Source organism: Aythya marila, assembly GCF_965140915.1.
Source record: "Aythya marila genome assembly, chromosome: 33".
Lineage (NCBI taxonomy): Eukaryota > Metazoa > Chordata > Aves > Anseriformes > Anatidae > Aythya > Aythya marila.
In genome coordinates, this window is record NC_139074.1 from 431,545 (window position 1) to 446,599 (window position 15,055).

Consider the following 15,055-nt stretch of genomic DNA (forward strand, 5'->3'; position numbering starts at 1 on the left):
TCCCCATCCCTGCTCCAGCGCAGCCCCAAGTCCGCATCATCTCCGTGGAGATGGGGAACGCCCGTGTGCCCGTCCGCCTCAGCTGCCACATCTGGGGCTTCTACCCCCCCGAGGTGACCGTCATCTGGCTGCACAACGGGGACATCGTGGAGCCCGACGACTACAACCCCATCTCCGCCATCCCCAACGGCGACTGGAGCTACCAGACGCAGGTGTCCCTGCTGGTGGCCCCGGTGGCAGGCGACACCTACACGTGCTCGGTGCAGCACGTCAGCCTGCAGGAGCCTCTCCTGGAGGACTGGAGTGAGTGGAGAGGCGCAGGATCGCACCCGGAGGCCGGCGGTCTTGGCTCCTTGCTGCCACTCACGCAGCCGTGTCCCCACAGGTCCCAGACTGATGCCGGAGGTGACCATACTGGTGGCAGTGGCCACTGTGCTGATGGTGCTGGGACTTGGCTTATTTCTCACCGGTGTCTACCGCTTCAGGGCCAGGCCTCCCGCCCCGGGTGAGTGGCCGGGGAGAGCCGGGGCAGTGGTCAAGGGTGACGAGGACTCTGCTCACTCCTCTTCTCCCCCCCACAGGTTACACTCCCCTCCCTGGAGACAACTACCCCGCAGGTAACGGTGTCCCCACCCCCATCCACATCGTGGAGGGGCGAATCACCCCATCTCTCACCCTGTGTGTCCCCCCCTTCCCCAGGCAGCATCTGAGGACCCCCAGACAGACACCTCCCGGCACCAGCGGCTCCCGGTTGGCCCCATCTCAGATGCCGTGGTGCTGACAATAAAGATGCTCCACAAGCCCTGCTGGTGTCTCTGCAGTGTTCTGGGGACAAGGCAGATGCTCATGCACTCTTAGGGTGTCTCACCAAGAGAAGCGGGTGTGTGGGGGCCATGGCATGGGACCCCAAAGGGCCAAGCGTGCCCTGGGGTGCCTCAGGCACAGCACTGCTGGCCGGCCGAGGGAAGGGATCGTCCCGCTCTGCTCGGCCTGCTGCGGCCTCGCCTCGAGCACTGCGTGCAGCTGTGGGCACCGCAGCAGACGAAGGGCGTGAAACTGTGCGAGAGCCTCCAAGGGAGGGCTACGAGGACGGCGAAGGCTCTGCAGGGCAAGGCGTGTGAGGAGACGGTGTGCTGCAAGACGCCTTCCCAGGCAGCAAGGCCTCAGGACACAAAGCACCCAGGAAATGCCACTGCCAGACTCCATCTTCCTGTACAAAACTTTATTTGACACAGTCCTGCTGCTGCTGGGCCTTGATGTGCTCCAGAGCAGGGGACAAAGAGCCCCCACAGGCTGGCCCCACTGCCCATCATTTCTGTGCTGCTCCTGCACAACCAAGGAGAGGTGATGTTGGAGTGTCTGGAGAAGGGCTGGAGCTCCCCAGGGCTGGGGAGAGGATCTTGGCTGTGCTGTTCCTCAGGCACATCTGAATTCCCTCTGTCTCCAGACAGAACCAGGGGTGGATGCTCTCCCCATTGAAGGAGGCTTCTGTGAAAGTGAAGATCTCGACCCCATTGTCAGCGTTGATAAAAGACACCTGCTGCTGGGTACAGTCCAGACAGACCCAGATCCTTGTGGGGACAGGGGACAGGGACAAGGTGGTGGGAGCAGATGTGAGAGACGTGAGCTTCCCCTTATAGTACAGCACAGCCCAGATCCCTTCTTCAGGGCTCATGTTGATCCACTTCTTTCTCTCCATAGAAGCCCTGGCCACCCCCACAGCCCACCCTGAATACTTTAGCCGCTCTCCCTCCACCTCCACCAACCAGCAGTGCCTCCCCTCTCTGAACTCCTCACGGCCCAGCACACAGCACCAACAGTCAAATCTCTTTGGTGTGTCAGGCACCTGCTGCCATTCCCATTCCCATCTCACACTGCTCTTGTCCTGAGACACAACAAGCCGGGGATGAGCCGTGTGTGGATCCAGGGTCACTTTCACTGCAGGGACAGAAGGAGCCAGGCCATCAGGGGCAGAGCTCAGCCCTGGGCAGGCTTTCCCCAGCTCGGGGCCAGGAGCTGCCCCATGGGGCAGGAGATGGGGCACCTCTTGGCTCCTGAACATGCCCCAGCAAGGGCAGGAGGAGCACCTCAGAGGGCAACCCAATGCACACCTACCTGTATTGTGAGACATCAGAAACCTTCTCCATGCTGTAAGGAGAGGGGAGAGCTGGTCACAGCCCACGGCTGTTGCCCAGTAGGTGTGGGCAGGGTGAGGGGCCAGCCCTGGGCTGCTCTGTTCCAGCTGCCCACCCTCATCTGCACATCGCTTTGGTGTTGCCCTTGGGTATGAACACCGGGAGACTTACCCAGCTCTGCAGCTTGTTTCTCTGAAAAGGAAAGCGAAAGTAATGTATGATGGATATGAAAGTAATGCATGAGGGGAGAGTTGCTTAGCCCGTGGTAGACCCAGAATACATCCCATGACAAGGAAAAATACAGCCATGATCAGAGGTGGGACTAGAGAAATAGTCATTGTGGTCCAGCTTTGTACAATGCTCTTGTAAGCAGAACTGTAAGGACAAACACTTGTGCAACTTTCATCTTTGTGCCACTGAAGACATTATGGAAGTTAATAAAGGATTGCTGGAGAATGTCCGTCTCCCGAAAGCATCAGTGCTGAGTGGGGCAGCCCCGCAGCTCGCTCCCCGTCCCCACCTTGATCCCCGTTCCTTTCAGCCATCCCGGCCATGTCCCATGCACAGGGCAGCCCCAGCCCCAGCACTCCCCACTCCCACCCCAGGCTCCAGCTGCTCCTCCAGCACCCCCGAGCCACCACCACAAAAGCCCCCAGAGCCCACCCAGACAAGGCCCTCCCGCACAGACACCACTTCCCCAGGGACTGCAAGGACTCTCCCAGCTCTTGGCTCTGTGCCGCTGAAAAGCAAAGGCGGAGGAAGAGGTGGTGAGCAGAGCAGCTTGGTTGCTGGGTGGGAACATGTGCAGGGGGGCTGCGCCTTGCCACCAGCCCCACGCTGCAGCCATGCTCCCTTGCCTCCCACCCAAGGCCCCTTGCTCCAGACCCACGCGGGTCCCTGCAGAACACCTCCCTCCGCTCCATTCTTGCACTGCCAACTTACTTTTCTTTACAAAGAGATAAACACCGAGGCCAATGGACACAGCCAAAAGCACAAGGACCAGAGCCAGAGCCACCATCCAGGGCTGGGCGTTGTGGAAGAAGGGAGCTGAGAAAAGGCACCAAGAAAAGGGCTGCATTTCCATGCCCGCAGGTGGAAGAGCAAGACCCAGACTTCTCCTGGGTCGGGACAAGTGCGGGGGCCAGGAACACCTCATCCTGGCTGTGCCATTTGTACCTGCAATGTGCAGGGAAAATTCCCTCTCCTGGTGGAGACGGCTGTTCCTGACCACGCAGGACAGGGGCCCCTCCACGCTCCCGGTCACGATGACAGCGCCTTCGATTTCAAAGAGCCCCTCCTGGTCCTGGGAATGTGTCTGGGGGTCCGAGGGCAGGTGCTGCCCGCGAGCATCCCTCCACAGCAGCTGCGGCAGCGGGTACCAGCCGGCCGATCGACACAGCACCCGGACGCCTCCGTCCTCGTAGCCCCCCAGGGAGAGGTGGGGGTCAGCGCCTGTGGCTGGGGGAAGAACGCGTGGCTGGGGCTTGACTTGGGGAGGGATTCATTTCAAGGCAAAGACCCCATCTGCTCCCATGCCAGACACAGCCCAGAGCAGTCACGGTCCAAGGGCCTCAGGGACTGGGTGCTCCATGGAGCCACCATCATCCTAAACTATCGTGGCTCACGCTGGACCAAGAGAGCAGGGCTGCTCAAAGCCAGTGGCTCCAAATTACCCTGTAAAGCCAGGTGCCGAGCTTCAGCACGTCCAGGCCGTGTCTCTGCACCAAGCCGTGCTGGTTAAAGAAGCCCCAAGACTTCCTGACAATGACTCAGATTTCCCCAGCACATAATGCCAACATAAAACAGACGTCCGGCTGCTCAGAGGACTCTGTGATTCTCCCTGTGTGCTGTTTGGTCCCATTGCTGACACAGCTGAAGGTGCTGCTCAGCAGCCGTTGCCCAGTGCCCTCACAATATTATGATTATTGTCTTCAAAGACACCAGTGAAAACTGACAAAACTCTCCAGGCAGCTTTCTCCCCAAATATTACCTCCACATCCATGGGCATGCCTCATGCTGTGAAACAGCTGAAACATTCAAAGGACACGTAAACTCTCCCATGGAACCATCACCCCAGCCACTAACCTGACACCTCCAGCTTCACAATGGCTTCAGCATAAGCATCAGCATCTTCCACAGTGCAGAAGTACTGGCCATCATCAGAGGGTCTCAGTCCTGTGATTCGCAAGTCCAGGATTCCAGCAGAGAGACCATCTCTGAGCAACTCTGTCCTCCCGGCATATGCCCCCATCTGCTCCCCGTACAGGTCCTCTCCATTGTGGTAGTGGTGCACTGTCTCAGAGATACTGTCCCGGATCCACCTGACCTCCAAGGTGCGAGCATCGCGTTGAGGGGACAAGTGGCAGGACAGCACGACATCCTGCCCCACGGTGGCAGTGACAGAGTGTCCTGGTCCCTCCACTCTGAGCTGGGCTGGTGTGAGAAACAATGTTGTGTTTTTGCAGTAGAGAATTATTTTTCTGTATTTTAAGGTGTAGTCATAATAACGAGAAATGCTAAGTAGATAAGTGGACCGTAGAAGGCCTCACTATTCCAAAATAAGGTAGAAGCTTGAGAAAAACAGGATGAGCAGTGTGAGAACAGGAGAACAAAGATCACAAGTTCACAAAATATAAGAAAGGAGAAATTAAAGCATTGAAAAAAAAATTATACATATACGGCATAGAGGAGTGTCGAGTAGCTTGTGAACCTGTAGTACTCAGCAAATGAGGAAACAGGGGAGGTGATCAGGCGTTGGATAATGGGTAAAAAAACATTAGGATTTGTTTACTAAAATGTGCTCCTGATTGGCAGGACCGTTGCAATTGTGAATAAAAGAGCTTCACAGAAGATCCAGTCTGAAGAAAATTATTTGAGATGTTTCTCACACTGGGCAATGGAGAAGGGCACAGAGAGGAGGTAAGATTTTGCCATTGTAAATTTAGGGGCAGTGAGTGACAAAGGGCGGGAGTTGGTGTGTGAGTTGGTGCGTGCTGTGTCCCCTGGGTGCCATGGGAAAACACCGGGGAAACAGGAGAGGGAGAGGGAGGACGTGCAGGAGAAGGAGGTGTGCTGGGAGTGGGAGCCCTCTCTGCAGCATTTGGGCAGGTGAAGGAGACACAGAGGGGGCAGGCAAGGCAGCAGCCATATTGTGTGAAAGAACAAAAGTGAAAGTGAAACCCAGCATGGGTTGAGCTTTGGCCCGGGTCCCCCCTTTCCCAAAGCCTCTCCCCTGCCCCACAGCAACACATCTGCATGCACGGGGGGAAGAGCCCCCAGCATCCCTGCAGGATCCTACCTGAGCCCAGGCGGAGGAGGAGCAGAGTGACGAGGGAAGTCAGGAGGCCCCTGGCATGGCCGGTGAAACTGGGGCAGCCACAGCCCCAGGGGAGCCCCATCGGAGAGAGAGGTCCCTCAGGGGGCAGGTGGCCCCCCAGGGTTTTATTTCCAAGCCAAGATAGATTTCCTTCACAGCGCCCAGCAGAGCTGCAGAAAGCACAAGGCTCCGCCCAACTTTCCCAACCTTTGCCCAGTTCCTGGTTGCAATAACCCTCCTGGAGCAGCTCTGCCCCTAGGGCAACGTCTGGGGAGCTCTGCAGGGCTGGCATCACCATCCCATTGCAGCTGGGTGCCCAGTCCACTGCCTTTAGCAAGCACGATTTGCTTGTCCCCAGCAGGGGCCTCTCCAGACCTCCAGGGAAAGCCACTGGCTAAGGTCGTTCATCTCCATGCATGCAAGGAGGAATCAAACTGTGAGCAATGGGAAAACGTGGAGAGATGGCAGTGAAGAGCTGAGCAGGATTGGAGGCTGCAGGGAATGGGGCACAGCTGGGTGCCAAGCCCAGAGCTGCCACCCTTTGCCCAGGGTGCTGAAGGCAAAGTGCCAGTGCCTCTCCCGGCTCCAGTAAAGCAGCCGTGGCAGAAGGTTTGCTCAGATGGGCAGGGACCTTCTTCAAGAGCTTAGGTGGATAAGGAAAGTTTCTTGTTTGCTGGAGGTGAGGTCAGTCAATATGGAAGGACTACAGACGTAGTCCCGCTCCATCCACTAACTGCCCCAGTCCCCTAACGTCCTGTTTGATAGCCTTCAGGCTTCTCTCTTCAATGTCATCACTGCCAGCCTGGACTATCAAAAGAGGATAGCAGTCCTGAGGTGTGGAGTCGACTTCCTCACCCTAGGCATCCTCCTGGCTACACTTTCTACCTCTTCCTCAGCTCCCGGTCCCTCAAGCTCCAGGGCCTCAAACCTGTTGTGGAAGGGCACCTGGGAAGGTGAGGCCGGCAGGGTTTGCATCGCCTGCGATGTCGAGCAGGGACCTGTCTCCATTCCTCCTCAACTCCTAGGTCTCCTGCCTCTGCCCAACAGCGACAGGGGAGGGGGTCCACCCCCATTTGGGGTGTCTCACCCCTGTTGCTCTCCTTCAAGTCCCGGAGGGAGTTCCCCACCAGGGTATCTCCTGCTCACACTCCCTGGTAGCCCTCAACCTCTCCACCTCCTCCTTGAGTTCTGCCACCACGCGCACCGGGTCATCCACCTGCTCTCACCTCACGCACACACAGTCTCTCTGCCTCCTGCAGATGGCAGCAAGAGGCTCAGACGCTCCCTGCACCCGGAGACCTGAACTGGTGCATTTTTGAGCGGGCAGTCAGTCTGGGTGTGTACAGACTTGCTAGAGAGAGCACTGTGCCTGGTGGAGACCATTGGAGCCTAGCTAACAGCAGACTGCTGATAGAGGAGGTGTTCGTATGGGCCGTGGGGGGCAACGCTCTGCCCTCCCTGCTTGCCCTGACTGCGTGAACTGCCTGCCACTCTGTTTTGATGCGCCATGCCCTCTTTGCCTGCCCTGGTCGCCGCATTCCTCGTCTTTGCACTCCCAAGGTGCTGTTTCTGAACCTTCGGGGAGGGGGCCCTGCTGGCTTCACGTAAGCCTTGTCAGTCTCCATGGCGAAGGCTGCCAGGTTCTGGTGGCTCCCTCAAGTGGGCTCGATGCCGAAAAAACATAGCCCTGCCTGTCCGATCCTCTGCTCTGCTGCAGAAAGCCTTGCACGGGAGTGTTGCACTGAACATTGCATGAGGACGTTGCACAGGGCAGGGAAAAGGGGCTTGCCCGCCACTGACCCCATCCCCATATCTACTCCAGCGCAGCCCCAAGTCCGCATCATCCCCGCGGAGACGGGGAACGCCCGTGTGCCCGTCCGCCTCAGCTGCCACATCTGGGGCTTCTACCCCCCCGAGGTGACCGTCATCTGGCTGCACAACGGGGACATCGTGGAGCCCGACGACTACAACCCCATCTCCGCCATCCCCAACAGCGACTGGAGCTACCAGACACAGGTGTCCCTGCTGGTGGCCCCGGTGGCAGGCGACACCTACACATGCTCGGTGCAGCACGTCAGCCTGCAGGAGCCTCTCCTGGAGGACTGGAGTGAGTGGAGAGGCACAGGAAAGCACCTGGAGGCCGGCGGTCTTGGCTCCTTGCTGCCACTCACCCGGCTGTGTCCCTGCAGGTCCCGGACTGATGCCGGAGGTGACGATACTGGTGGTGGTGGCCACCGTGCTGATGGTGCTGGGACTTGGCTTATTTCTCGCCGGTGTCTACCACTTCAGGGCCAGGCCTCCCGTCCCGGGTGAGTGGCCGGGGAGATCCGGGGCCGTGGTCAAGGGTGACGAGGACTCTGCTCACTCCTCTTCTCCCCCCCACAGGTTACACTCCTCTCCCTGGAGACAACTACCCCGCAGGTAACCGTGTCCCCATCCCCATCGTGGAGGGGCGAATCATCCCATCTCTCACCCTGTGTGTCCCCCCCTTCCCCAGGCAGCATCTGAGGACCCCCAGACGGACACCTCCTGGCACCGGTGGCTCCCGGTTGGCGCCATCTCAGACCCGATGTTGTGGTGCTGACAATAAAGATGCTCCACAAGCCTCGCTGGTGTCTGTGCAGTGTTCTGTGCAGAGGGTACAGGCTCACACACTCCTAGAGTGTCACACCAAGAAGAGCGGGTGTTTGGGGTCATGCCATGGGACACCAAAGGGCCCTGGGGTGCCTCAGGCACAGCACTGCTGGCCAGCTTAGGGAAGGGATCGTCCCACTCTGCTCGGCCTCCTGCAGCCTCGCCTCGAGCACTGCGTGCAGCTGTGGGCACCGCAGCAGACGAAGGATGTGAAACTGTGCGAGAGCCACCAAGGGAGGGCTACGAGGACGGCGAAGGCTCTGCAGGGCAAGGCGTGTGAGGAGACGGTGTGCTGCAAGAGGCCTTCCCAGGCAGCAAGGCCTCAGCACACAAAGCACCCAGGAAATGCCACTGCCAGACACCATCTTCCTGTACAAAATTTTATTTCACACGGTCCTGCTGCTGCTGGGCCTTGATGTGCTCCAGAGGAGGGAACAAAGAGCCCCCACAGGCTGCTCATGCTCAGCACCAGGCACAGAGCAAGGATCAACCCCGAACTAGGAGGCAAAGGCGGCCTGCACTGGCCAGCAGCACACAGTGAGGGGAGAGGAGCGTGGAGAGCTGCTGCAGCCCCTGTGCTGCCCGCTGGGGCTCAGAGGCAGGGTGAGAGCCGTGGGTGCCAGCAGGGCTTGTGCCCCAGCACAGGAGCCGCGTGCAGGGCAGAGCCCAGGGGCTGCAAGGGGCCTGGCCCCTGCTTGCAGCATCCCAGCCCTCCTCCAGCAGCAGGGAGGAACACGGGGCAGCCCCTGGCTGCACTGACCCTCATTCTTGTGCTGCTCCTGCAGGACCAAGGAGAGGTGATGCAGGAGTGGCTGGAGAAGGGCAGGAGGTCCCCAGGGTTAGGGACAGGGTCTACAGGGTGCTGTCCCTCAGGAACAGCTTTGTTCCCCGTTTCTGCAACATGAACCAGGGGCGGATGCTCTCGCCATTGAAGGAGGCTTCTGTGAAAGTGAAGATCTCGACCCCATTGTCAGCGTTGATGAAAGACACCTGCCCTTCGGTACAGTCCAGACAGACCCAGATCCTCGTGGGGATAGGGGACAGGGAAAAGGGGGTGGGAGGAGATGTGAGAGACTTGAGCTGCCCCTCATTGTACTCCACAGCCCAGATGCCTTCTTCAGAGCTCCTTTTGAAATACCCCTTCCTCTTCACCGAAGCCCTGCCCACCCCCACAGCCCACCAAGAATACTTTAGCTGCCTTCCCTCCACCTCCACCAACCAGCAGTGCCTCCCCTCTCTGAACTCCTCACGGCCCAGCACGCAGCACCAACAGTCAAATCTCTCCGGTGTGTCAGGCACCTGCTGCCATTCACTTTCCAATCTCACACTGCTGTTGTCCTTAGACAGGACGAGCTGGGGATGAGCCGTGTGTGGATCCAGGGTCACCTTCACTGCAGGGACAGAAGGAGCCAGGCCATCAGGGGCAGAGCTCAGTCCTGGGCAGGCTTTCCCCAGCTTGTGCCGGGAGCTGCCCCACGGGGCAGGAGATGGGGCACCTCTTGACTCCTGAACATGGCCCAGCAAGGGCAGGAGAAGCACCTTAGAGGGAACCCAGTACACACCTACCTGTATTGTGAGGCAGCAGAAACTTTCTCCATGCTGTAAGGAGAGGGGAGAGCTGGTCAGAGCCCATGGCTGGTGCCCAGTGGGTGTGGGCAGGGTGAGGGGCCAGCCCTGGGCTGCTCTGTCCCAGCTGCCCACCCTCCCCTGCACATTGCCTTGGTGTTGCCCTTGGGTCTGAACACTGGGAGACTTACCCAGCTCTGCAGCTTGTTTCTCTACAAATGAAAGAGAAAAGGAAAATATGAGAAGAAGGCACAGTTTCTGATTCCATACCTCTCACTTTTTTTTTTTTGTTTGTTTGTTTGTTTGTTTCTGTATGGAGAGTGAGACTTACCAATTTCTTCAGCTTGTTCATCTACAAACGAAAGAGAAAAGTAATGCATCAATGAGAGGAGTCAGTTTCTCAACAATGACTGCTAAAAACCAAAGACCCTGATTTCCTTCAGTTGTGGGGGTGGAATAGAGACTCACCCAGTGTTGCATCTTTTTCATCTGGAAAAGAAAAGCATAAGGAATGCATGATCAGAGGGAAAAACTTCTCATCCATTGTCTAGAGTGCAAATTCTTCCCGTTCAGAGATGGACACTCACCTATCTCTGCAGCTTGTTTCCCTTGTAAAGAAAAAGAAAGACAAAAGCAATGTATGGTCAGATGAGAGTGTGCCTGTGGGAAGACACCAAATGCCTTCTCTTTGGGGAAGGAGACTTACCCAGCTTTGCATCCTTTTTGGCTGATATAGAAAAGTAAAAGGAATGAATGGTCAGAGTGGAGAGACTTACACCCCATTGCTGCTTCCATGGCTAGACCCCAAATATTTTTGCTCTTGAGCATGTGCACAGACCACCTTGCTCCCAGACTTGTAGTGACCAGACTAACAAAGACCGAGGCCCAGCTTTTTGCAAGACTTGTAGCATTAAGGACAGACACTTGTGCAGCTCTCTGCACCGTGCCACCAAAACACAAGTGGAAATGAATGGGGACAGGTGGAGGACGTCCCTGTCCAGAAGCATTAGTATAGAGTGGGACAGACCCGCAGCTCGCTCCCCGTCCCCACCTTGATCCCCGTTCCTTTCAGTCATCCCGGCCGTGTCCCGTGCCCAGGGCAGCCCCAGCCCCAGCACTCCCCACTCCCACCCCAGGCTCCAGCTGCTCCTGCAGCACCCCCGAGCCCACCAGCACACAAGCCCCCAGAGCCCACCCAGACCAGGCCCTCCCGCAGGGACACCACTTCCCCAGGGGCTGGGGGCAGGGACTGCAAGGACTCACCCAGCTCTTGGCTCTGTGCCGCTGAAAAGCAAATGCGGAGGAAGAGGTGGTGAGCAGAGCATCTTGGTTGCTGGGTGGGAACATGTGCAGGGGGGCTGTGCCTTGCCACCAGCCCCACGCTGCAGCCATGCTCCCTGGCCTCCCACCCAAGACCATCCGAAGGCCTTTGGCATCCCCAGGAGAACATTCCCTTCCTCCTCCTACGCACCTCCCTGGGCCAGGGCTCAGCCCCGCTCCAGACCCAGGGGGGTCCCTGCAGAACACCTCCCTCCGCTCCATCCCTGCGCTGCCAGCTTACCTTGCTTTCGAAAGAGATAAACACTGAGGCCAATGAACACAGCCAAAAACACGAGGACCAGAGCCAGAGCCACCATCCAGGGCTGGGCGTTGTGGAAGAAGGGAGCTGAGAAAAGGCACCAGGAAAAGGGCTGTGTTTCCATGCCCGTGGATGGAAGAGCAAGACCCAGACTTCTCCCGGCTCAGGACAAGTGCAGGAGCCAGGAACACCTCACCCTGGCTGTGCCATTTGTACCTGCGATGTGCAGGGAAAATTTCCACTCCTGCTGGAGGCGGCTGCTCCTGACTACACAGGACAAGAGCCCCTCCACACTCCTGGTCACGATGACAGCGCCTTCGATTTCAAATAGCCCCTCCTGGTCCTGGGAATGTGTCTGGGAGACCGAGGGCAGGTGCTGCCCGCGAGCATCTGTCCAGAGCAGCTGCGGCAGCGGGTACCAGCCGGCCGATCGACACAGCACCCGGACGCCTCCGGCCTCGTATCCCCCCAGGGAGAGGTGGGGGTCAGCGCCTGTGGCTGGGGGAAGAGCGTGTGTCTGGGGCTTGCCTTGGGGAGGGATTGAGTTCCAAGGCAAAGACCCCATCTGCTCCCATGCCAGACACATCCCAGCACACCAACGGTCCCAGAGGCTCTCTGACTGGACACTTCATGCACTCACCCTCAGCCCAAAACCACTCCAGCTGTTGCAGGACCCAGAGAGCAGGGCTGCACAAAGCCAGTGACCCCAAATCATACAGAAAACGCAGAAGCCAAGTTCCAGGACTTTCAGGTAGCATCTCTGCACCAAGCCATGCTGGTTCAAGAAGCCCTGAGACTTCCTGACAATGACTCAGGTCTCCCTCAGCACAGAAAGTAAAAGTAAAGCAGACCCCTGGCTGCTCAGACAACTCTGAGACTCTCCCTGTGTGCTGTTTGGTCCCATTGCTGACACAGCTGAAGGTGCTGCTCAGCAGCCTGTGCCCAGTGCCCTCACAATATTATGATTATTGTCTTCAAGGACACCAGTGAAAACTGACAAAACTCTCCAGGGAGCTCTCTCCCCAGATATTACCTCCACATCCATGGGCATGCCTCCTGCTGTGGAACAGCTGAAACATTCAAAGGACACGTGAACTGTGCCCTGGCAGCACCACCCCAGCCACTAACCTGACACCTCCAGCTCCACAATGGCTTCGTCATAAGCATGAGCATCTTCCACAGTGCAGACGTACAGGCCATCATCAGAGGTTCTCAGCCCCGTGATTCGCAAGTCCAGGCTTCCAGCAGAGAGACCATCTCTGACCAACTCTGTCCTCCTGGCATATGCCTCCATCTGCTCCCCGTACAGGTCCTCTCCATTGTGGTAGTGGTGCACTGTCTCAGAGAACTTGTCCCGGATCCACCTGACCTCCAAGCTGCGAGCATCGCGTTGAGGGGACAAGTGGCAGGGCAGCACGACATCCTGCCCCACGGTGGCAGTGACAGGGTGTCCTGGTCCCACCACTCTGAGCTGGGCTGGGCAATGGAGAAGGGCACAGAGAGGTGGTGAGATTTTGTCATTATAAATTCGGGGTCAGTGAGTGTTAAAGGGCGAGCTGTGCATGAGTTGTTTCATGCTGCATCCCCTGTGTCCCATGGGAAACCACCGGAGAAAGAGGAGAGGGAGAGGGAGGATGTGCAGGAGAAGGAGGTGTGCTGGGAGTGGGAGCCCTCTCTGCAGCATTTGGGTAGGAGAAGAAGAGCCAGAAAGGGCAGCCAAGGCAGCGTCCGTGTTGTGTGAAAGAACCAAAGGGAAAGTGAAACCCAGCAGGGGCAAATCTGTGGGTTAGCATCCCCTGTGTCCAACAGTTGCTCCCTTGCAATATGGCAGCACGTCCGCATGCCCAACGGGAGAGCCCCTTGTAGCCCTGCAGGATCCTACCTGAGCCCAGGTGGAGGAGGAGCAGAGTGACGAGGGAAGTCAGGAGGCCCCTGGCATGGCCGGTGAAGCTGGGGTGGCTGCAGCCCCAGGGGAGCCCCATTGGAGAGAGAGATCCCCCAGGGGGCTGGTGGCCCCCCAGGTGTTTTTCTCCAAGCCAAGATAGAAGTCCTTCACGGCACCCAGCAGATCTGCAGAAAGTACAAGGCTCCGCCCAACTTTCCCAACCTTTGCCCAGTTCCTGGCTGCAATAACCCTCCTGGAGCAGCTCTGCCCCTAGGGCAATGTCTGGGGAGCTCTGCAGGGCTGGCACCACCATCCCATCGCAGCTGGGTGCCCTGTCCACTGCCTTTAGCAAGCACGAGGTGCTTGACCCCAGTGGGGGCTTCTCCAGACCTCCAGGGAAAGCCAGTGGCTAAGCTCGTTCATCTCCATGCATGCAAGGAGGAATCAAACTGTGAGCAATGGGAAAATGTGGAGAGATGGCAGTGAAGAGCTGAGCAGGATTGGAGGCTGCAGGGAACAGGGCACAGCTGGGTGCCAAGCCCAGAGCTGCCACCCTTTGCCCAGGGTGCTGAAGGCAAAGTGCCAGTGCCTCTCCCGGCTCCAGTAAAGCAGCCGTGGCAGAAGGTTTGCTCAGATGGGCAGGGACCTTCTTCTAGAGCTTAGGTGGATAAGGAAAGTTTCTTGTTTGCTGGAGGCGAGGTCAGTCAATATGGAAGGACTACAGTGGTACTGTTTGCCTTTGTAGGGTGAAAATTCCTATGGCCAAAGCTCAATTTGAGTTGAAGCTGGACAGTACTGTGAGGGAAATAAAATGCTTTTTTTTTTTTTTTTTTTTTTTTTTTTTTTTTTTTAACTATCTTAACAAGAAAAGTAGGATGAGAGAAAGCATTGGTCTGTTACTTGATGGGGATGGTCAGACAGGGTCATTGACTTCACAGAGATGTTTAATGCTTTCTTTGCCTTTGTCTTCAACACTGATGCTGGGCTGTGGGACCCCAGGTGCCCTGAGCTGGAGGACAGTGACTGCAGAAATGATAAAGTCTCAACAACCCCGAATTTGTGTGGGATTTGCTGCTCCAGATGAATGCATAGGAGACTATAGGGCCTGATGGGATTCATCCCAGTGTACGAAGAGCTCTGGCTGAAGGCATATGTCTTCCCCTCTAGGCCCTTCACTACCTCTGTGGCCCTTCTCTGGACACTCTCCAATAGTTTTACATCCTTCTTGTGCTGTGGTGCCCAGAACTGCACAGAGTCCTCGAGGTGAGGCCTCAGAGCACAGAGTAGAGCGGGACAATCACCTCCCAGGACCGACTAGCAATGCCGTGCTTGATGCACCCCAGGATATGGTTGGCCCTCCTGGCTATCAGGGCACACTGCTAGCTCATGTTCATCTTGCTGTCAACCACAACCCCCAGATCCCTCTCTGCAGGGCTGCTCTCCAGCATCTCGTCACCCAGTCTGCACGTATAGCCAGGGTTGCTGTGTCCCAGGTGCAGGACCTGGCACTTGCCTTGTTAAACCTCATGCAGTTGGTGATTGCCCAGCTCTCCAATCTGTCCAGGTCTCTCTGCAAGGCCTCTCCACCCTCAGCCGAGTCAACAACTCCTCCCATGGGATGCTGTCCTTCCCAAACTGATCCTACATGTGCTTCCCGCAGGCAGCAGCTCTCCACCAACTGCCCCACTATGGGTCTGTAGTATGGAGTACATCTGTCAGGAGCAAACTGTTTCAGTCTGGGTCCCCCACGGGTCGCAGCTCCCTCCAGACTCCCATCTCCTGTGTGGGCTCCTCTCCACAGGCTGTGGCTCTGGCCTCGGGCCTGCTCATGCAGGGGCTCTCCATGGGCCGCAGCCTCCACCAGGCCCCTTCCACCTCCTGGAATGGGGTCTCCTCCATGGGCTGCGGTGTGGAGATCTGCTCCACCTGTACTCCCGCTC

At 57.6% G+C, this 15,055-nt stretch overlaps 3 protein-coding genes and 1 long non-coding RNA gene across 4 annotated transcripts in view; 2 read left to right on the forward strand and 2 right to left on the reverse strand.

Annotated features, from left to right (window-relative positions):
- The window catches only part of LOC309889171 (HLA class II histocompatibility antigen, DM beta chain-like), a 56,240-nt gene that overhangs the window by 28,909 nt on the left and 12,276 nt on the right, over positions 1-15,055 (forward strand). The gene's annotated exons all lie outside the window — the stretch shown is intronic.
- Positions 401-759, forward strand: LOC309889196. The gene is made up of 3 exons (XR_014319206.1): positions 401-505; positions 582-617; positions 700-759. It is a non-coding gene; the product is annotated as an uncharacterized lncRNA (long non-coding RNA).
- On the reverse strand, positions 1,310-12,719 carry LOC309889221 (butyrophilin subfamily 1 member A1-like; the record flags this gene model as incomplete). Its single annotated transcript, XM_082781982.1, has 4 exons — positions 1,310-1,938; positions 3,078-3,182; positions 3,312-3,593; positions 12,359-12,719. Coding segments are annotated over 4 exons (1,377 nt in total), but the record flags the coding sequence as incomplete, so codon positions are not given.
- On the reverse strand, positions 8,938-11,795 carry LOC309889222 (butyrophilin subfamily 1 member A1-like; the record flags this gene model as incomplete). Its single annotated transcript, XM_082781983.1, has 5 exons — positions 8,938-9,476; positions 9,983-10,003; positions 10,120-10,140; positions 11,213-11,317; positions 11,447-11,795. The coding sequence occupies 5 exons, from the start codon at positions 11,793-11,795 to the stop codon at positions 8,938-8,940; spliced, it is 1,035 nt and encodes a 344-aa protein (XP_082638109.1).